The sequence below is a fragment of the Nannospalax galili genome, unplaced genomic scaffold (assembly GCF_000622305.1).
Source record: "Nannospalax galili isolate Female #2095 unplaced genomic scaffold, S.galili_v1.0 scaffold271, whole genome shotgun sequence".
Lineage (NCBI taxonomy): Eukaryota > Metazoa > Chordata > Mammalia > Rodentia > Spalacidae > Nannospalax > Nannospalax galili.
In genome coordinates, this window is record NW_008331789.1 from 8,932,600 (window position 1) to 8,950,162 (window position 17,563).

Here is a 17,563-nt window from a genome sequence, read left to right on the forward strand (position 1 = left end):
GTCTAACAATTTGTGATGTTTGACACGGGATTTTTCAACTTCATGATGGTGAGAAAGTGACATACATTCCGTAGAACTGGATTTTTGATTCTGAATTTGGAGCTCTTCCTGGGACAACAGTTTGGTGCTATCCTCCCTTGGGATGCTGGGTAGCTCAAGTCAAGCACGAGTTCACCAAGGAAACAACTAGCACTGTGGTGTCCTGTGCTGCTGAGCTGGGATGCTCCATAGGCTCTGTGTATTCAAAGCATCTCAAATGTTCACGAATGCATCAGGGAGGCCCCTCTGTCAGTCAAGGATTGTGCATGCTGACTGCTCAGGTTTCAGTTTACTTATTTGATTTTTTGAGACAGAGTCTCACAATGTAGCCCAATCTGTCCTCAAATTCCCTATTCTTCTGCCTTTATTTCCTGAGCATACAGATTACAGTTGTGTGCCACCATGCTTGGCATAAATATTTGTTTTTAATGTTCATGATAACCCAGTATACAAGTGTTCAGAGTCCTTTTGGGCCAGACTTGAGCAGAAGTTAACAAGGTTTTCTTCTAAATTTCCCCCCAAGTTGGAACCCGTGTGACAAAGTGGCGTTTCTGGGACCCAGACCCAGAACTCTGTGCTTGTTCTTGTTTCTAAATGCCTTATTCACTGGGTGGTAAACCCTTCTACGTTGTGGAGTCCACAGGCTCCTGTAGCCTTGTCTTCACTACATCCACCATGGTTTGTGAGCCCCACAGCAAGTCTTAGGTGAGAGGTCACATTCACCAGCCTTTTTCCTGCTCCAGACGACCTAGAGCACTGCCCTGTGAAAGACTCTGCAGAGCAAGCCCCACGTCTCCTCCACGATGGTGCCCAGATACCACCTCTCCTGTGACTTTGCTGCTATTTAGCTTTCCCATCTGGGCCTCTTGTTTGCCTGGCTCACTCCACACGCACTCAGAGGCCTCAGATTAGCTCCTCTATGTGTGTCTTCCACTTCGCATCAAGCTCTGTAAAGGCAGTGGCCAGATTGTTTCTGGGTCTCCAGACACACCATGAATCTTGGAAACCTTGTAGATGTGCTCGTGTAAATGTGAATGATCACGTGCAGGCAAAGGAGTGATCTCGGGTATCCAAACTCGCAGGTTTGCTCTGCAATCTGTTTGTTGGTTTCTTTATACTTTATACATCTCCTTATTTGTCCATGGGTATCCATTTATTGCATCAATAAAAATCAGCATTTCTCATATAAATATTCATAGTTGAAACTTAAAATCTCTGAGCATTGGACTACTCCAGTCCTTGGCCTCAAACGACACCTGCCAAAGCTGGCAGCAGCTGCCACTTTAGGGAGACCGTGTGTACAGCTTGCTTGTCACAGCCCCTCAACGGGCTTCCTACATGATGTCGCCTGCCTGCACTCAGGAGGCAGCCTTGTGCTTACAGAGCAGAAGAGCTCCCAGGCCAAGTGCTTTGCTCGGCTGTTGTGTCCCCAAGGACTGTGCACTAGTCAGCTGGGGTTGTTCTAAAAACATGCTAGGGGATAGGTGCTTAAATAGCAGGCATTCATTGTTCGAAGTTCTGGAGGGTAGAAGTTCAAGACCAAGGTGCTGGAAAACTCAGTCCCTTGTGTGGTTTTCCTCCTGACTTGCAGATGGCTTCCTTCTTCTCCTGTCTTCACATATGTTGGACACAGAGACAATCTGTCATTTCCTATTCTTTTAAGGACATTGATCCTTTCAGATTAGGGCTCCAACTTTATGACTTCATCTAAACCCAATTAACTCTCAAAGACTCCCACCTGCAAATACTATCAGATTAAGTAGAAGTACTTCAAGTATAAACACCATTAGGCATAGACGCTCAGTCTACATACGACAAGCTGGCTCAAAAAAATGAGAGGAATCTTTCCCTGAGTTTGTCCATGTAGAGGAAGAATCTCTTTCCTTTGCACATACTTGTTTATAACTACAAACTGTTTTGATTTCCCTGCCTGACACCGGAGAAGCACAGGCGGCTAGGCTAGTGTATTTGGCATCCATTGGTGTAGAGTCAGGAACCCTCGCTTTCCCACACAGTTCAGCACCTGTATTCATGACTTTGGGGTTCCCCTTCTTTGCCTACCTCAGTTTCTCTTTCTGTGAAATGATGACAGATCAAGACGGGAGTGTGTGGCCCTTGTGCCTCTCATGCCCCATATATCTTGGCATTTTGGGGGAAGCACATGGGCTGTGTCCTGTGTTAGATGGCCTTCTGCCCTAGCCAGGAAGGCCCCTTCCCTGAGAAGGCACCTGTCAGGTTGAGTCATAGCTGGCGCAGGACTGAAGTCACGCACACCAGAACGGGTTGCAGCGCCCAGCTCCAGCCTCCCATCTGCACGCAGGCCCTATTTCCACTCAGATACACTGAGTAATAAGAGAGGCCCTGTCCGCCCTCCTGTCACAGAGCTCTGCCATGCACTGCCTGTGCCAGAGTGTTTTTGTATCTAATGAAGGATTTATTTAGGTCACTGCTGCCTTCTGTGCCCAGCAACAGCACATGAAGCACGCTGAGAAGGAATGCCTCCCCCTCTTCCTTCTCCAGGCTGCAGTCCCTGGCACCTGCCTGCTCTGTATTCGTTCATGGGGCTCTTAGGCAGGCCTTGCTCGGAGCTGTCCTCAAGCACACCTGTGCCGCCCCTCTCTCTTCCCTGCTCTCCTGTCTTGTTGAGTTTCTGCAGCAGTTTGGATCTTGAACAAATGCATTTGACTAATTATCATCCCTGAGTCCTATTTATACCAAGTGGCATTTTTCTCTTTAGGGACAAAAATAGCTGCTATGATTTCAAGGCTTGCCATGAACTACGCAATATAGCAAAATCCTAAGCACTCTATGTATACGACTGGATTTAATGCTAACAGTAAAAAGTATAGAATCAATCCTTTTGAGAGTTTCAGGGCTTTCTTGAAGATTTTAAATTACAGAGCTCAGACAGGAGCCCAGCTTTTGGCTGGAAGGCCTTTGTAAATCCCAATATTGTCCTGTTACCCTTTCCTCCAGGATCTCCACCTCTGGCCAGACTGATCCTTCTCTTTTCTATCCACCAAGATTGTTTTTAATCATGGAATTATAAAAAGCAATTACCTCCACCACAGTGGGAAACAACAGGGAAAAAGAACACCCCTTCCATTGACCAAGACAGTCAGAATTGGAATGGGCACACAGATTCTCAGTCCCTTTCAGAGACTGTCATGTAGACCGCCTCCCTGAGAACTTAGGGATGCGGAATTTCAGAACTCTCCCCATAACTTTTGGAGTAAAATCTGCTTTTTTAACTAGTCCTCCAGAGGGCTGGCAAGCACACTCTTATTTGGAAAGCACTACGTCAGATGGATCGTACCATGCAACTTTAACCCCTGGGAACAAGCTGGAGTCACTCCCTCCCTGAGCCTCATCAGGATCCCTGGGTTCTAATCTTCCACCTAAATCAGAGAGCACTGCTACGCTGGTTGGCATCCAGCTACTCCATGGGGCAGAGTGTGTTTATTAACCTCATTTTACCCTGGAATGTTCAGATGGTCCAGGATGACACTGAGAGTCTCTGATCTTGGAAGTGCCCCATGCTGCCTTCCTTCCTTGCCAAGATCTCTCCCTCCTCCAATCCTACCAAGCTGTGTTCATTAGCCAGGTAACCTTTTGTAACTTGGAAACTTCTAGCACTGTGGAGGAGGACTGCAGGGACCACAGGAAGCTTGGAGGTGCTGCATTCCAAGAGTGTTCCTCTCTTTGAAGGGAACATAGAGCCACTTTCATTTCATTTTTCCCAGACAGCATATATGCTCTGGTGAAACGTCTTAACGTTATGTGAACTGCCCTTTGGCCCTTTCTCTCCTGAACCCTTTCCACCCCACCTACCTCACAGCAATTACCATAACTCCAAACAGAAGTGAATGTCAACATTGGCTGAGGAGTGTCATGTATAGGAAATTTCAAGAAAATAAATATTTATGGAGGTCTTAAAATATCAGTGTCCTTTCATAGACTGACAGGCACAAGCTGAATCTATTTCCTGTTCCTCGCTTCTTAAGATGACCTGCCATCGATAGAAATTTGACCCCAAGGCAACAGGCTATTAAATAATCATAGAAAAATGAAAGTGAAGACATTTTTTACTCTTAAAGGATTAACAAATAACCTGATGCTTTTGATTGCCCAGTTTAGCTGCATAAAAACATAACAGTTCTGTTGCTCAAACTATCTTTCCTCTGGTTTCAGTACGTTCCTGAAAATTGAATCATTCATCGCCATGGGAGACTTGGAAGGGGCAGTTTTGCATAGCAGTGTATTAGAGCTGGTACTGTCTGTATCTCTTTGTGTTACTCTATGCTGCTTCCTGGGATGCACTGCCCACTGCCCACAGAGAACGCTCCCTCCAAGGGAGAAAAATGCAAGGCAAGGGCTTTGGAAATGGCCTCTGCAATTTAATTTTTTGATACCTCCAGGTTCTGTGACTTTGAGGAGGTGGTTTAATCTTAATATGCTTCTATTAACTGTCATGAGGAGAAATGCAGGCCGTAACTATTTTTTGAAATGCCTACTTTGTGCTAGGCACTCACTGCGCTACGTATTTATCTCCAGTTATGACTTAATATTGATGGCCCACATAAAAAGTAGGTAGGTAGGAAGTAGGTAGAACTGTTATTGGCAGGGATCTGAGTCCCAGGGGCACTCAGTGAAGTTTCCAGATTCTTGTGTCCAAGAGCAAAGAATCAGACCAAAGACCTGTGTTTAGAACTAGAAATGGAAACAGTTCTTGGGGTAACCAACAGCGGTCTGATTAGACTTAAGACCTGCTCAGTAGGAGGAAACTCGGCCCTCATACTGTAAACCTAGCCAAGAACTCATGGCGGGAGAGGTCATAGACCCGAGATGCTAAAATGATATAGTATCCAATTGCCCTGTAAATACTTATCCTTATACCCACAGATAAATGCATAAATGCAGCTATCATTCCTTATCAAAGACCCTTCTTTTTGTAGTAGATAGTTGTTATTACAGAATCACAACTGGTAAGGTGCAGAGCATGAGGGACTGTGGAGTCCCCATTCCCGTATCTAGAACACAGCCCTTACCAAGGCTCAGGCAGCATCAAGAAGAAGGGCCAGAAGAATTGTAAGAGTCAGATGACTGGAGAATTGCTGCAAAATAGTGTCTTCTGGACAAGAGTTGTACCCATGAACTCCCCAAAATATGGCCACCTGCTCAAGACCTGCAGACTGTGCTAGGCAACACTCCAGCATGGATGAATGGGGGAAGCACACAAAGCCCCACTCCTAGTTGAAGACCTCCAGGTACTTGACAACTCCTGAGGAAGGGAGTGTCCGTTTCCTTCAGGGGAAGTCCCTAATAGACTGCCTATGTCCAAATATTCAGCCCTATACAGTAGTGCATATGGGCAACATTAATTGGAGACATCTTTTGATATCTGTCTATCTATCTATCTATCTATCTATCTACTATCATCTATCTATCTATTTATCATCTATTTCTCTACAGATGTCTAACCAGATAGATAATTAGATGGGGGACATGGATTTGAGAGGGTGATGTGGGGAAACATGACAGTACTGGAGAGGGAAAGGAGTGAATATAATGAAAATACATGGTATAAACATATAAAAATCTAAAAAAATAAAGTATATGTTCCATTTTTTTAAAAAAAGAAAGAAAGGGAAAGAGGGGCTGGAGAGATGGCTCAGTGGTTAAGAGCACTGACTGCTTTTGCAGAGGACCTGGGTTCAATTCCCAGCACCCACATGGCAGCTAACAACCATCCTTAACTGCAGTTCCAGGGGATCTGATGCCCTCTTCTGAACTCTGTAGGCACTGCTCAACATGGGTGTATCTGCCTACAGGTAAGTAACATACTCATACACATAAAATAAAAATAATAATTTTTTAATTAAAATAAAAGAAAGGGAAAACACTCCCAAGAATGGGAGTGGTGAGCAGGCAGGAAAGAACATGCATTCGAGGCCCTGGGCCACCCTGCTCAAGACCCTTTGTAGGTCTTCTACATAGCCCCACCTCTGACAGGGCTCTACATCTTGTACTTTGCTCAGGCAAGCTTTGATCATTGCATGCAGCCCCGAGGAGGACCCTGCAATCTCCAGTCCCCAGTCTCCTGTTACAGCTGCCCCCCCCCCCGCAACAGCTGTGCTTCCGTATCTCCCTTTGGAGTCCCTAAGAGGTAATACGCTCACCTGAGGTCACTTTGCTGTAAGCATTCTAACTTGGACCTGTCTGACTGCCAATACTTCTTTGCTTTCCCACCATCTTTACCACCTTTTCATTGTTCGAAAGAAAAGCCACTCTCAGCCGTGTCACAGGTCTTCAGGGAGATGATATGTGCTTGAGTGCTTGCTGCCCGGCACACAGTGGGTGCCCAGCACCCTTCCATCTCTTCTGGTAAATCCCGCAAAGTACTTGTGGCCTCGTGTTTTGATCGCTCCTGTTCCCCTAGGGGAGATGCTTCCTTGAGCCAGCTGTGCTCTGTCTCTGCTGGAGGGGCTGGCTGGGAAGGTTTGTGCAGATAGAGGCATGTGGACAGACAGAGGCATGTGGACATCACTGCTTCTTTAGTGAAATATCCTGCTTACTTTGACTGATCCATGAATATATTCCACTGATGAGACAGAGAGAATATATTATATTTAATTACATTTGGAATCTGGGTCATGATGTGAATTATGTAATAAGGAGACTTAAGGAGAAAATTAAAATATTTTGAAGGGTTATTTCATAGCTACCCCTCCTTTTTAATTAAAATATTTTCTAGACTCAGGTGATCTTGTCCAATCACTGAAAAATATGAAGTCCTCCTTTCAACATCTGCCTTGTGCTTGACTTTCTAGGGATGGAAGAGACATTGCATTGTGACAGTCTTTTCAGTGAACAGACTGTTTTACTTTGTGCAAAGTTAACATCCCAGGGATATATAGCCATCAGCCTAAGTGGCCACTGAATTTGACAAGTTCCTGTAGGAAGTAGCTTCCTGACCCTTACAGTGTAGTAGGAATCATACTAAGCCCCAGTGAAAACATCAGAGAAAGAGTAGACACCACCAGAAGGCTCCGTGGTGTACACTGCTGGGTGGGTGGCTGACATCAGACAGAGGATGGGATTTGGGACAGTGTATGGGGACTAGAAAATGTTACTATGTGAGGGGTTGGAGAGGTGGCTCAGGGTCAGAGCCCTGGCTGCCTGTGCAGAGGACCTTGATTTGGTTCCCGGCGCCCGCATGACCTTCTTCTGGCCTCCTCAGGCTGGAGCAGCAGTCAGTGCTCTTCCCAAGGTGCCTGGCCTCAGGCCCAGGTGCTGTGGAGCATCCTGTATTCGTGCCCTTGACAGATCCAAGCTTTCAGAAAGTTCCCAGTGTGAGAAAGATGAAGTTATCTTCAGGTAGACTGTAAACTTACTTATGTTGTCTGAGAGTTCAGACTTGCCTTCCTGGTCTGCTTCCTACTCAGGAACTTCTCGGTGAGTGGGGACTCTGTGTGGAAGAAGGGCTTTCCACACTGACGAGGGTTTCCGGTGAAGAATGACAACCTCCGTAGTCTTTTCTATCTCTTCCCAGGTCAGTTGCCCCATGGCACGTAGTGCCTGGGGGTAGGCTGCTGTGGTAGGAAAGATGCACACTGGATTATCAAGACTTACTGCAGAGTAATGAAAAATTGCTCATTAATTGTATATCAGGATGCTATGGTGGAGCAGATGCGATCTATCTGTATAATTAATTAATATAACTATGATACTTATTTTTTCATGTGACTTCTAGAAAATTTTATGGTACATGTGTGCATCACATCATATTTCTATTAGATAATTCGTCTTGATACATGTCTTCATTTCAGTATCAAGTCAATCATTTGGAGTAGGATAGAATGATCCCATTTCATAGATGAATAGACTAAGGCTAAGAGGCAAAGTCACTTTGGCTAAATTCAAAACTAGAGGCAGGACTCCCTGACGCCACAGCCTGGACAGATCCTTTGATCCATCTACTGACCACAACAAATGAAAGGCTTTGCTACCATGCTAAAAGTATTCTGTGTATGTTTGGCATCTGGAATTGGAACTGAGGAGCTGCCAGTACACAGTGTATTTTGTTGGGTCTTCTTTAATGCTCCCTGCCTGGGAGACCATAATAGCAGCACCCAGACCAAAGGACTGCAACCCAAGGTCCCAAAGCCCCAGACCTGGAGTCTCTGTGTGACTGTGACCAGGTCATCTCAGGAGTTCCTCACAGATGACATGAACAGCAAAGACTACACAACTTCCTTCTCTGTTGCTTCAGTGTCTCTTGTCAAGGTTAGGATGGCCCAGATGATGGCCTCTCAGTTGGTATGAACTTGGAGACGTCTCCTTTTCTGACAGTGCTACTAAAAGGCTCAGAATTGCACTTCCTGTCACTAGGAGCCAAATTATCAAAACACAATAAGACATTGGTGTTAATGGTTACTGTATGTATAAGCACTATACTCGTGCACAAACATGAACACATCTCACATACGTGCAAGGAACTTGTATAACACACATGTAGCTATAAATACATATGTACCATCTGTTTACATAGATATAGTTATGTGTTGTGTGTATAACACTAATCAATTTTATCCATATTTCTCAAGTAACTTTGGAATGAAAAATGACTAGACAAATACATTTAATTTTAGAAAGTATTAAAGTAAAAATTAGGAACTTTTAAATAGCTAATTGTTAGAGTTTTCTTAAAGGACAAACAAACTACATCCAATCTCTTCTGTGCTATCTACTGGTAACTGGCCTTTAGGAAGAATTCTCAGGTGCGTGGGGTGCTGACCAAGAAAGCATGAACAACCAGGTAATACATATTTCAGTTCGGCCTGTGCCTTTGCCACTTAGGGGTTGAACAAAGTGGGTTGGGTGTTGTTTTCTGAGTCTGAACTAGAGTGTAACATGAGGATGGTGATGCCTACCGCACACAGATGGTGTGGCTCTCCTTGTCGGAGGCAGTGCCACCCTGGCTTCACCCCACCGCACTCTTTCACCCCAATCAGCTACGCAGGAGAACGCCAAATGTGTAAAAACTATGCACATTGGCTCTGCACTCTTTAAAATGGAGAAGGAAATGAAGTTTAAGTAAAACATTCTGAAGCCTTCCATTCAGTAAAGCCATTCTGCCACAGCGCGCTCACTCTCTCAGCAAAATCACTCTAACCCAGGTAGCTTGGCCATCCCACCATGAATGCTTTTTCCTCTGAAGCCCTTCCTCACATCCCTTCCCCATAAGCCATGACTTCCTAAGGACTCGTCTGGTTCAGTGCTCACATTTTAATAGTTTTCAAACCACATAGCCCAGTGTCATGGAGAGACAGATCTACTGGTTTGTTTATAGAAGTAAAACCCTTGATTTGTTCTTTGTTTCTACAGTCTAGACAAGATTCAAGCTATAGGCAAGTATATCTTAAATTTTCTGTAAAGAGCCTGATGAATCCTCTTAAGGGAGAACAATCCACGAATTTGGCAAACCTTACTGGGCTGTTTAGGTTTGTCAACTTTGTATAACCTGGAGACACCTGCAGTCTCAACTGAGGAATCGCCTCCATCAGATTGGCCTGTGGGCATGTCTGTGGGCCACTGCCCTGATTGAGAATTGATGTACGAGGGTCTAACCTACTGTGGACGGCGCCATCCCTAGGCACATAGAAATGGGCTGTGTAGGAAAAGGACCTCAGCATCCATGGGAAGTATATCAGTAATCAGTGCTCCTGCATGGTCTCTGCTTCAGTTCCTACCTTGAATTTCTTCCTCAGTGTCCCTTGATGACGGTCTGTAAGTTGTAAGCCAAAGAAACCCTTTCCTTCCAAAGTTGCTTTTGGTCAGTGTTTGATCACAACGACAAAAAGCAAACTAGAACACCGGCAATCTACATGTCAGTGTGTCAGGCCATCTCCAGCTCTTTAGGGAGAAGTGAAGCAAAAGCATCCATTCTGTCTTAGGGAGACTGGAAAACACAGGTCCCTGTGTATCTACTCTTTGAGAGCATCACATACGACTTGCCATCTTCCGGGAGTCCCAGACATCTAGGGGAACAGTCTATATTTAGGAGGATTTTATTGGCTACTGTATCATATAGCTCACCAAATATCCAATAAATATCCTCTGACAGAGAGGCAGTGATACAGAAACAAGCCCCTCCTCCAGCAGAGGGTTCTGGTCCACTAGGGTGGATGAGCCAACATGGAGTGAACGGTGGTACAGGTCAGATAAGTAGTGAGCTGTTTGGTAGAAGAGAAGTGCGTGAAAAGAAAGGCCTGCTTTCAGAGTTAAAAAAAATATTTCTCTTGATTTTTTGGGAATTTCCTATAATGTATTCTGATAGTACTCAGAGTCCCAACCCCACGTGTCCCGTCCCACCTTACTAAGTATCCCTTCATGTCCTCTATTATTATTTTTTAAGGCCTACCAAGTCTAAGTTCTCTCTGCAAATGCTGTTGGGTGTGGGTCCATCTCTGGAGTGTGGCCAATCTGCCTGGTGTCATGCCCTTAAAGAAAACTGACTCTTTTTCCAGCAGCTACCAGTTGGCAACAGTCCCTTAGCTAGGTTTGGGACCTCTTATCCACCTTCCTCCTTCTATGCTGGGATTCTTTCCAGCCTGAGCTTGCACAAGAAAGTTGAAATGAACTACATTTTCATGTCCTTAGTTACAACTGTCAACTGTCAGCTGGTGGTGATTCTCCTGACTTTCTGTGGCACACTGTGGGGTTGTGGTTATAACCAGCTGCACCGGCCATGAGCCACATTGCAGTAGTAAAACTTTGTGCCCAGGAATGATTTTTGTTCTTTGGCTGATCTCACCTTTTAAATTCTTTTGAGATGACTTCATGTTTTTCCTCTGTTAGGGAGATTTCCCAATGATTTTTTCAGGAAAATGAGTAAACATTTGTCCAATTAATATCTACCTAAAGTGCAGTCCCCTTAAAGTACAGTCCTATGTCAGTCACCCTGCTGTCTACAGTGAGCATATATGTGTCAGCATTTGCCAAACCCAACAAACCATCCTAAAGCTGTGATTAAGCCATAATCATCCGTTTTTCCTCCTGAACCAAGAGGTTGTGCTGCACACAGTGGACTTGTGTGAGTCCCTGCTGTGTGTCTCTCTCACCCTCCCACAGAGGCCAGTAGCTGACCAGAGAAAGTCTCTTCTTATTGCAATGGTATAGGTATAGGGACTAAGGCATGTGAGGCAAAGTTGGGACCAACATATGGTCACATGTGCCCACATGCCATTGATCAAATGCAAAGCAAATTTCTGGGAGGCACACTGCCCCACAATGAAGTAACAGCTAGGATCTGATGTTGTATGAAGCACTGGGGTTAGTCCTTCACTCCTCCATGGACTCATCCACCCTTCTGAACTTGAAACCCTGGTGAAGGAAGTGGGGTGCAGAAACCAGCCTGCTCCTGTATCATCTGCCTCTCTGACAGGTGGGACATATGTATTGGCTCTTTGATGAAGTCCAAAAGATGTTTCTGGTTCTTTTCTTTATACCAGAGATTAGCAGACCATGGCTACTGGGGCAAGCCTCATTTTGTACAACTGCCTAGCTAACATATAAATGATTTTTTTAATTAAAACTAAAATGGAGAGTTTGGAGAGATGGTTCAGCAGCTCTGAGTGCCCGTTCTGCTCTTGCAGAGGACACAAATTGATTTCAGCACCCATATCAAGATGGCTCACAACTGCCTGTGACTACAGTTCCAATGGGATCTGAGTCTTCTGTCCTCCAATGGCATCTGCACTTGTGTGCACATACCCTTCACACACACACACACACACACACACACACACACACACTCAATTAAAAATAAAATGTTATCTTTAAAAAACCAAAAAGGAAAGTAGTGTTTAATAATTTTTTGACATTCAAACTTTAGTATCCAAAAACCAGATTTTTTTTTTTTTTTGGTCTTTTTGAGACAGGGTCTCCCTGTAGCCCCAGCTATCCTGGAACTCACTATGTAGACCAGGCTGGCCTTGAACTTACAGAGATCTGCCTGCCTCTGCCTCTCAAGTGCTGGGATTAAAGGCCTGGGCCAAAAACCAGGTTTTATTGGAACTCAACCCAACCACACCCCCTGCCTCTGTCTGTGGTCTGTTTCAGATCTGTAATGGCAAGGTTGGAACTGGAGTTTCCATAGAGACCACATGCTCCACAAAGCCTAAAATATTTACTCTCTAGCCTTTCACAGAAAGTGTTTGCCACTCCTGTTTTACAGAACACAGAGGGTGAGTTGGCATTACAGGGGAGTGAGTGAAAGGGTCTTGACCACAGATGTGCATTGGATTACTTCTGTGCTTATTTGGTTGTTAACTTTTCCTCTTTCCTCCTTAGTAACTGGTCACCAGATATATCCATGTTCCACTGATCGGGAGGCATCCCTGCTGCTGCGCTTCATGACCCAGGGACGTGTGACCCAGTGAAGTGTCCATGGTGTCCAGCATGGCCGTGGTGCTCCTGGGCGCCGTGCTGCTGGTGGCCCACCCCCAGCTCGTGCCTTCCCACCCGGCCGCACCGGGACCCGGGTCTGGGTCTGGCCAGCAGGAGCTTCTCCGGAAGGCGGATACCCTCCCCGAGGACCTCAGAGAAGCGTCAGCAGCCAATGGCTCCTCACAGCAGCTGCCACAGACCATCATCATCGGGGTGCGCAAGGGTGGTACCCGTGCGCTGCTGGAGATGCTCAGCCTGCATCCCGACGTGGCGGCCGCGGAGAACGAGGTCCACTTCTTCGACTGGGAGGAGCATTATAGCCAAGGCCTGGGCTGGTACCTCAGCCAGATGCCATTCTCTGCCCCGCACCAGCTCACGGTGGAGAAGACCCCCGCCTACTTCACTTCGCCCAAAGTGCCTGAGAGAATCCACCGCATGAACCCGTCCATCCGCCTGCTGCTCATCCTGCGGGACCCGTCTGAGCGCGTGCTGTCTGACTACACCCAGGTGTTGTACAACCACCTGCAGAAGCGCAAGCCCTATCCGCCCATCGAGGAGCTCCTGGTGCGCGATGGCCGGCTCAACGTGGACTACAAGGCCCTCAACCGCAGCCTGTACCACGCGCACATGCAGAACTGGCTGCGCTTCTTCCCGCTGCGCCACGTCCACATCGTGGACGGTGACCGCCTCATCAGGGACCCTTTTCCCGAGATCCAGAAGGTGGAGAGGTTCCTGAAGCTGTCGCCGCAGATCAACGCCTCGAACTTCTACTTTAACAAAACCAAGGGCTTCTACTGCCTGCGGGACAGCGGCCGGGACCGCTGCTTGCACGAGTCCAAAGGCCGGGCGCACCCCCAAGTCGATCCCAAACTGCTGAACAAACTGCACGAATACTTTCACGAGCCAAATAAGAAATTCTTCGAGCTCGTGGGCAGAACATTTGACTGGCACTGATTCACTATCAGCTAGGCTCGGAACTTATCTGTTGTAACTTCTGGTGTACATCTGAGGGGGGATAAAGAGTTTTCAAAGGGCATTTAAGCTATAATTTATTTGTAAAAAAAAATCCATAAATTACTTCTGTACAGTATTAAATCCACAATTGCCATATATACTAGTTCTATTTTTCTACTTGTTAAATGGAGGGCGTTTTGTATTGTTTTTTCATGGTTGATAACATTGTGTAATACGTCTCTATAATATGAAGGAACTAAACTATTTCACTGAAAAAAAAAGATTTTTCTAGAGAAATCTGTCTTTTTTTTTTCTTAAATATAGTTAACTTGCCCCCAACTCAAAATAGCTGTCTGTTTGCGTCCTCCTTGCTGAACCTATATTCTTTTTCTACTTAAAAGAAGTTTACTTTGAGTACTATGCCTCTTTTCTTCCTTCTTTTCTGAATTTGCTCTCTTAATTTTTAATGCCTCACTGTTTTCGTCAGACTTACTTTTTGCTTGCAGTGTAAGATTCTACTTCACTGAGATTCTCTGTTCTTTGGGGAAACAGCAGTTTTACTCATTCCCAAGGTCAGCCTACATGTCCTGGGTTTTAACCCAGATCAGCTCCCAGTGGAAAAGCTAGTGTTAAGGATGGCTAGTGATGAGCAGGTAATCAAGCGGTTTCCCAAGACTGAACTTTGTCTCAAGGAATATTTGCACATACTTCTGATCTCAGCAATGGGCAAAATCTTTAATAAATAAGATTAAACCCTTGGCTTTCAGAATGATCTTGGGACTGTGAACTTTGCCCTTGGGGACAGTTGGCCTCTGGAAAGCCATTTATGACAGAGAAGGGAGCCTGAAAAGTCTATGTGTCTCCATCCTGGGGTTAGGAGTGAGGCTGAGAAATGGGTAGTCTTTGCTCACTCTGGGAGCTTGTGGTCCTCTACCCGACACTCATAGAAACAGAAACGTGTACACATCTTAAAATGGATTTCATGGCTGGAGTCCTGAAAGTGAAAGAAAGTTTAAACTCTTCTGGGTGTAAGTTAAGATGTGCAAAGGTCACCACACCAAACCTGTGCACCTGCACCCAGAAATGGGAGTTTCACTTCTCCTTGAAACAGCCACAGACTGGTCACATGACCCAAACCTCACCCCCGCCCCCCCACCCCACCCCACCCCCGTTGTCCTGGAACAGCCACAGCCACAGACTGATCACATAACCCAACTCTGACGCCCTATGTTGTCCTGCATTCCTGTCCCTCAGCTTTTGAATGTTTGAAATTCAATAGATTAGAATTTTCTTAGGAAGGTAAATCCTGATCTTTACAATAAGACGGGGCAAGCAAAATAAAGCTGTTTCCTGACAGTTTGTTCTTAAGGAATAGAATAGAAGTAGCCATTATTGATTATCTTCCATACCTAAGAACTTGCTGGAATTTCCCCCAAGCAAACTCAAGATGAAGGAATTACTGTGGCAGGTTCAAAGGGGAGGGAATAAGCCCAAGGACAGAGAATTTTATTCAAGGTCACATAGGCTATATTGGGTTTGGAGCCCAATTGCAGTCAAACAACAGCCTATTAATTTATTTTCTTACTTCTACTCAGCTGTTTCTGAATTCTAAAGAAAAAGCTCAGACTCAGAGACTGGTTTTCTGACTTGACCTGAACTTTTTTCCTGGTGCTGAAAGTCTTCTGTGCCCAGAGGTGTGCCTGAGCTAGAAGAAGGTCAAGGAGGAACTTGCATTTTTCTCAGCAGCCTCATCAGGGAAGTGAGTGACCTTTGTTGTATTTGAGCAGCTCCAGCCAGACCTGATCCTGGTCTGACCCATGCCCCATCCCAGAACAGGCACTGACAACAGAAAGAATGCCCTCTTCTTCCAAACTCATTAAGGTTGTCATTTAACCATCATCTCTTCAGAGGGAGGAGCAGAAATAGTTCTATCAGGCTTCCCTTAGACATGGTACTTTTCGAGATACAAAGTGCTTCCCTCTGCAGCACACCATGGGGATCTTTTACCTCATTTAATACCTGAAGAGAGGACTCAGAAAAGTTAAATCAGGCTTCCAAGGCTGTCCAGGGATGTGGTGACTGAAAGAAACCATCAGGGAGAACATCTGATGCTGAGAGTATGCTGTTTGTAAACCAGCCATGACTGATGCCTTTGCCTTGATGGAGAGGATACAGTTGAAGCCTTGAGTATTGCAGCCAGGGAGGTTGGGAATGAATGAGAGGAGTCAGGAGCAGCAGCACGGATAAGCCTAAGCTGTCAGAGCTGGCACTGCAGATAACATGAAGCAGAACACGAGGCAGAACAACATAACTGGTTAGTGGGTGCAAACTCAATTAATTATTGAATTGGAGCCACAGAGGCATGATTCAGTGAATCTTCAATCAACACGCCAGGAGGAAAAGCGTAGGGTCCCAGGACAGCACACACTCACTCTTTGTTGACAGAAGTCCAGCTAGTCATCGGTAGGGTCTGAGCATTGTCACTTCCCTCTTTGCCCCGGTGTATGCAGTTCCCACTCCAGCACTGTCACATCTGGATGATGCTGCAATAGACCCACAGAACGCAGTGAGTCAAGAGTCAAATGGCATTTGGTCCATTCTGAACTTGCCTATGCAATCCTGCCAACAAAGAGGCAGTTACCTGACAGAGGGGGTAAAGTTCTTGCCCCACCCCAGGCCTGAGCTGCCTGAGGGTCTTCATGTGTGTTCTTACAGACAGGCAGCTGAGAGCTACTGAGCCACGCAAGCCTCACCTACCAGGCAGGGATTCAGAACAGCACCTGCTATTCCTCACTCCAGGAAACAAATAGTGTTGAAGTCCTCTTGACACTATGCGACTATCAGCTCACAGTCTGAAAATTGGCCAGTTGAGGAAAAACTATGATGTGCCTCCCAGCTCAGGCTGCCTTGCCCCTTTTATCGAAGAAGACTGTTGCTCAACAGAGAGAAGATGGAGGAGGGCAGAGGAGGCCAGTGCCCACCGTGACTGTTGCTTACAGGGGTGAGGTCAGAGGTCACCATCATTCATTAAAATGGTACATTCTGAGTCTCTAATATGTACCAAACATAATATTAGGTAGTCAATAATATAAAAAATGCAACAAGCAATAATAATCATTAACTGTTTGGGGCTTTAATTAGAAGCCAAAAAAGCATTAAGTGAGTGAGAGAACTGACCTTGAGCTGTGTCTGTAGACTAGACAAACAGCACTTTCTTTAGTTTGGCATCAACTGAGCTGTGTATAGATGAGGCAAACAGCACTTTCCATAGCCTGGCATCCATTAAACCACATATTTGGGAAGAATCAACTAGTCCTGGTACAGAGAGAAAGAATGACTTGTAAACGATTGTCCTGCCTACAAGTCATTTTTTTTTAGAAGAAAGAAAAAAGAATATTGCCCAAACAGCACACAGTAAAGCTAGAACCAAAGTCACTAGCCTGAAGGCCACAGAGATTCTGCTGGTTTTTCAAGAAGATTTTGGGAAGGAATTTCCCTGGAGCCAGATCATGGAAAGATAATGCTGTTCCGAAAGGGGGAAATCCTGGGCAGGCCAAGAAGTTGGTGATGGGGAGGGAAAGAAGAAGGGAAAGACTTGTCTAGCAAGTGTACAGAATGAATTAAACTTGCTGACCAGCCAAGAGCCATTAGCCCCTTAAATCCTTGGCAGGTGCTTTTCCAAGATGGAGCTGTTGAAAGCTTAACAGGCTGCCATGTGTCTTGACTCCTGTAGGCACATGTGTCTGTTGCACAAAAAATAACTGTCACTTCTTACACACTTGCTACGTGCTTGGTATTGTAAGTAAGTTCCTTTCTGGGGACTAAGAAATAGTGCCCTAATTTTATAGAAGAACAAACTCAAACTCAGAGACTAAAGAGTTTGCCCCTGACCACAGAATACTGTTACATTCCTCATGTTCTGCCGCTAATCGATTACAGCACATCCCATTGCCAGTAAAGAGAGGAAGCACAGCCTAGTCCTCTGTCAAGGAGGCAGAGCATACCATGGAGATTATAAGCATGTAGGATGGGATGTTGGACACAGGGGTGGTGAAGGTCCCCTTCAGTGAAACCATGCCTGGCATGTAAGATGTGAGGGATGACCTCTATCATGTTGCTA

The 17,563-nt window shown here is 45.6% G+C and overlaps 1 protein-coding gene across 2 annotated transcripts in view; it reads left to right on the forward strand.

The window, feature by feature from the left end:
- Hs3st1 (heparan sulfate-glucosamine 3-sulfotransferase 1) overlaps nucleotides 1–13,731 on the forward strand; it is a 31,584-nt gene extending 17,853 nt beyond the window's left edge. The window contains exon 2 of one of the 2 annotated variants that reach the window (XM_008826893.3): nucleotides 12,394–13,731. In XM_008826893.3, coding sequence (XP_008825115.1) covers nucleotides 12,490–13,443 — 954 coding nt within the window. In that variant the 5' untranslated portion in view covers nucleotides 12,394–12,489 and the 3' untranslated portion in view covers nucleotides 13,444–13,731. The remainder of the gene's footprint in view (nucleotides 1–12,393) is intronic. The other variant, XM_008826894.3, reaches the window with a different exon arrangement.
- Nucleotides 13,732–17,563: the final 3,832 nt, after the last annotated feature.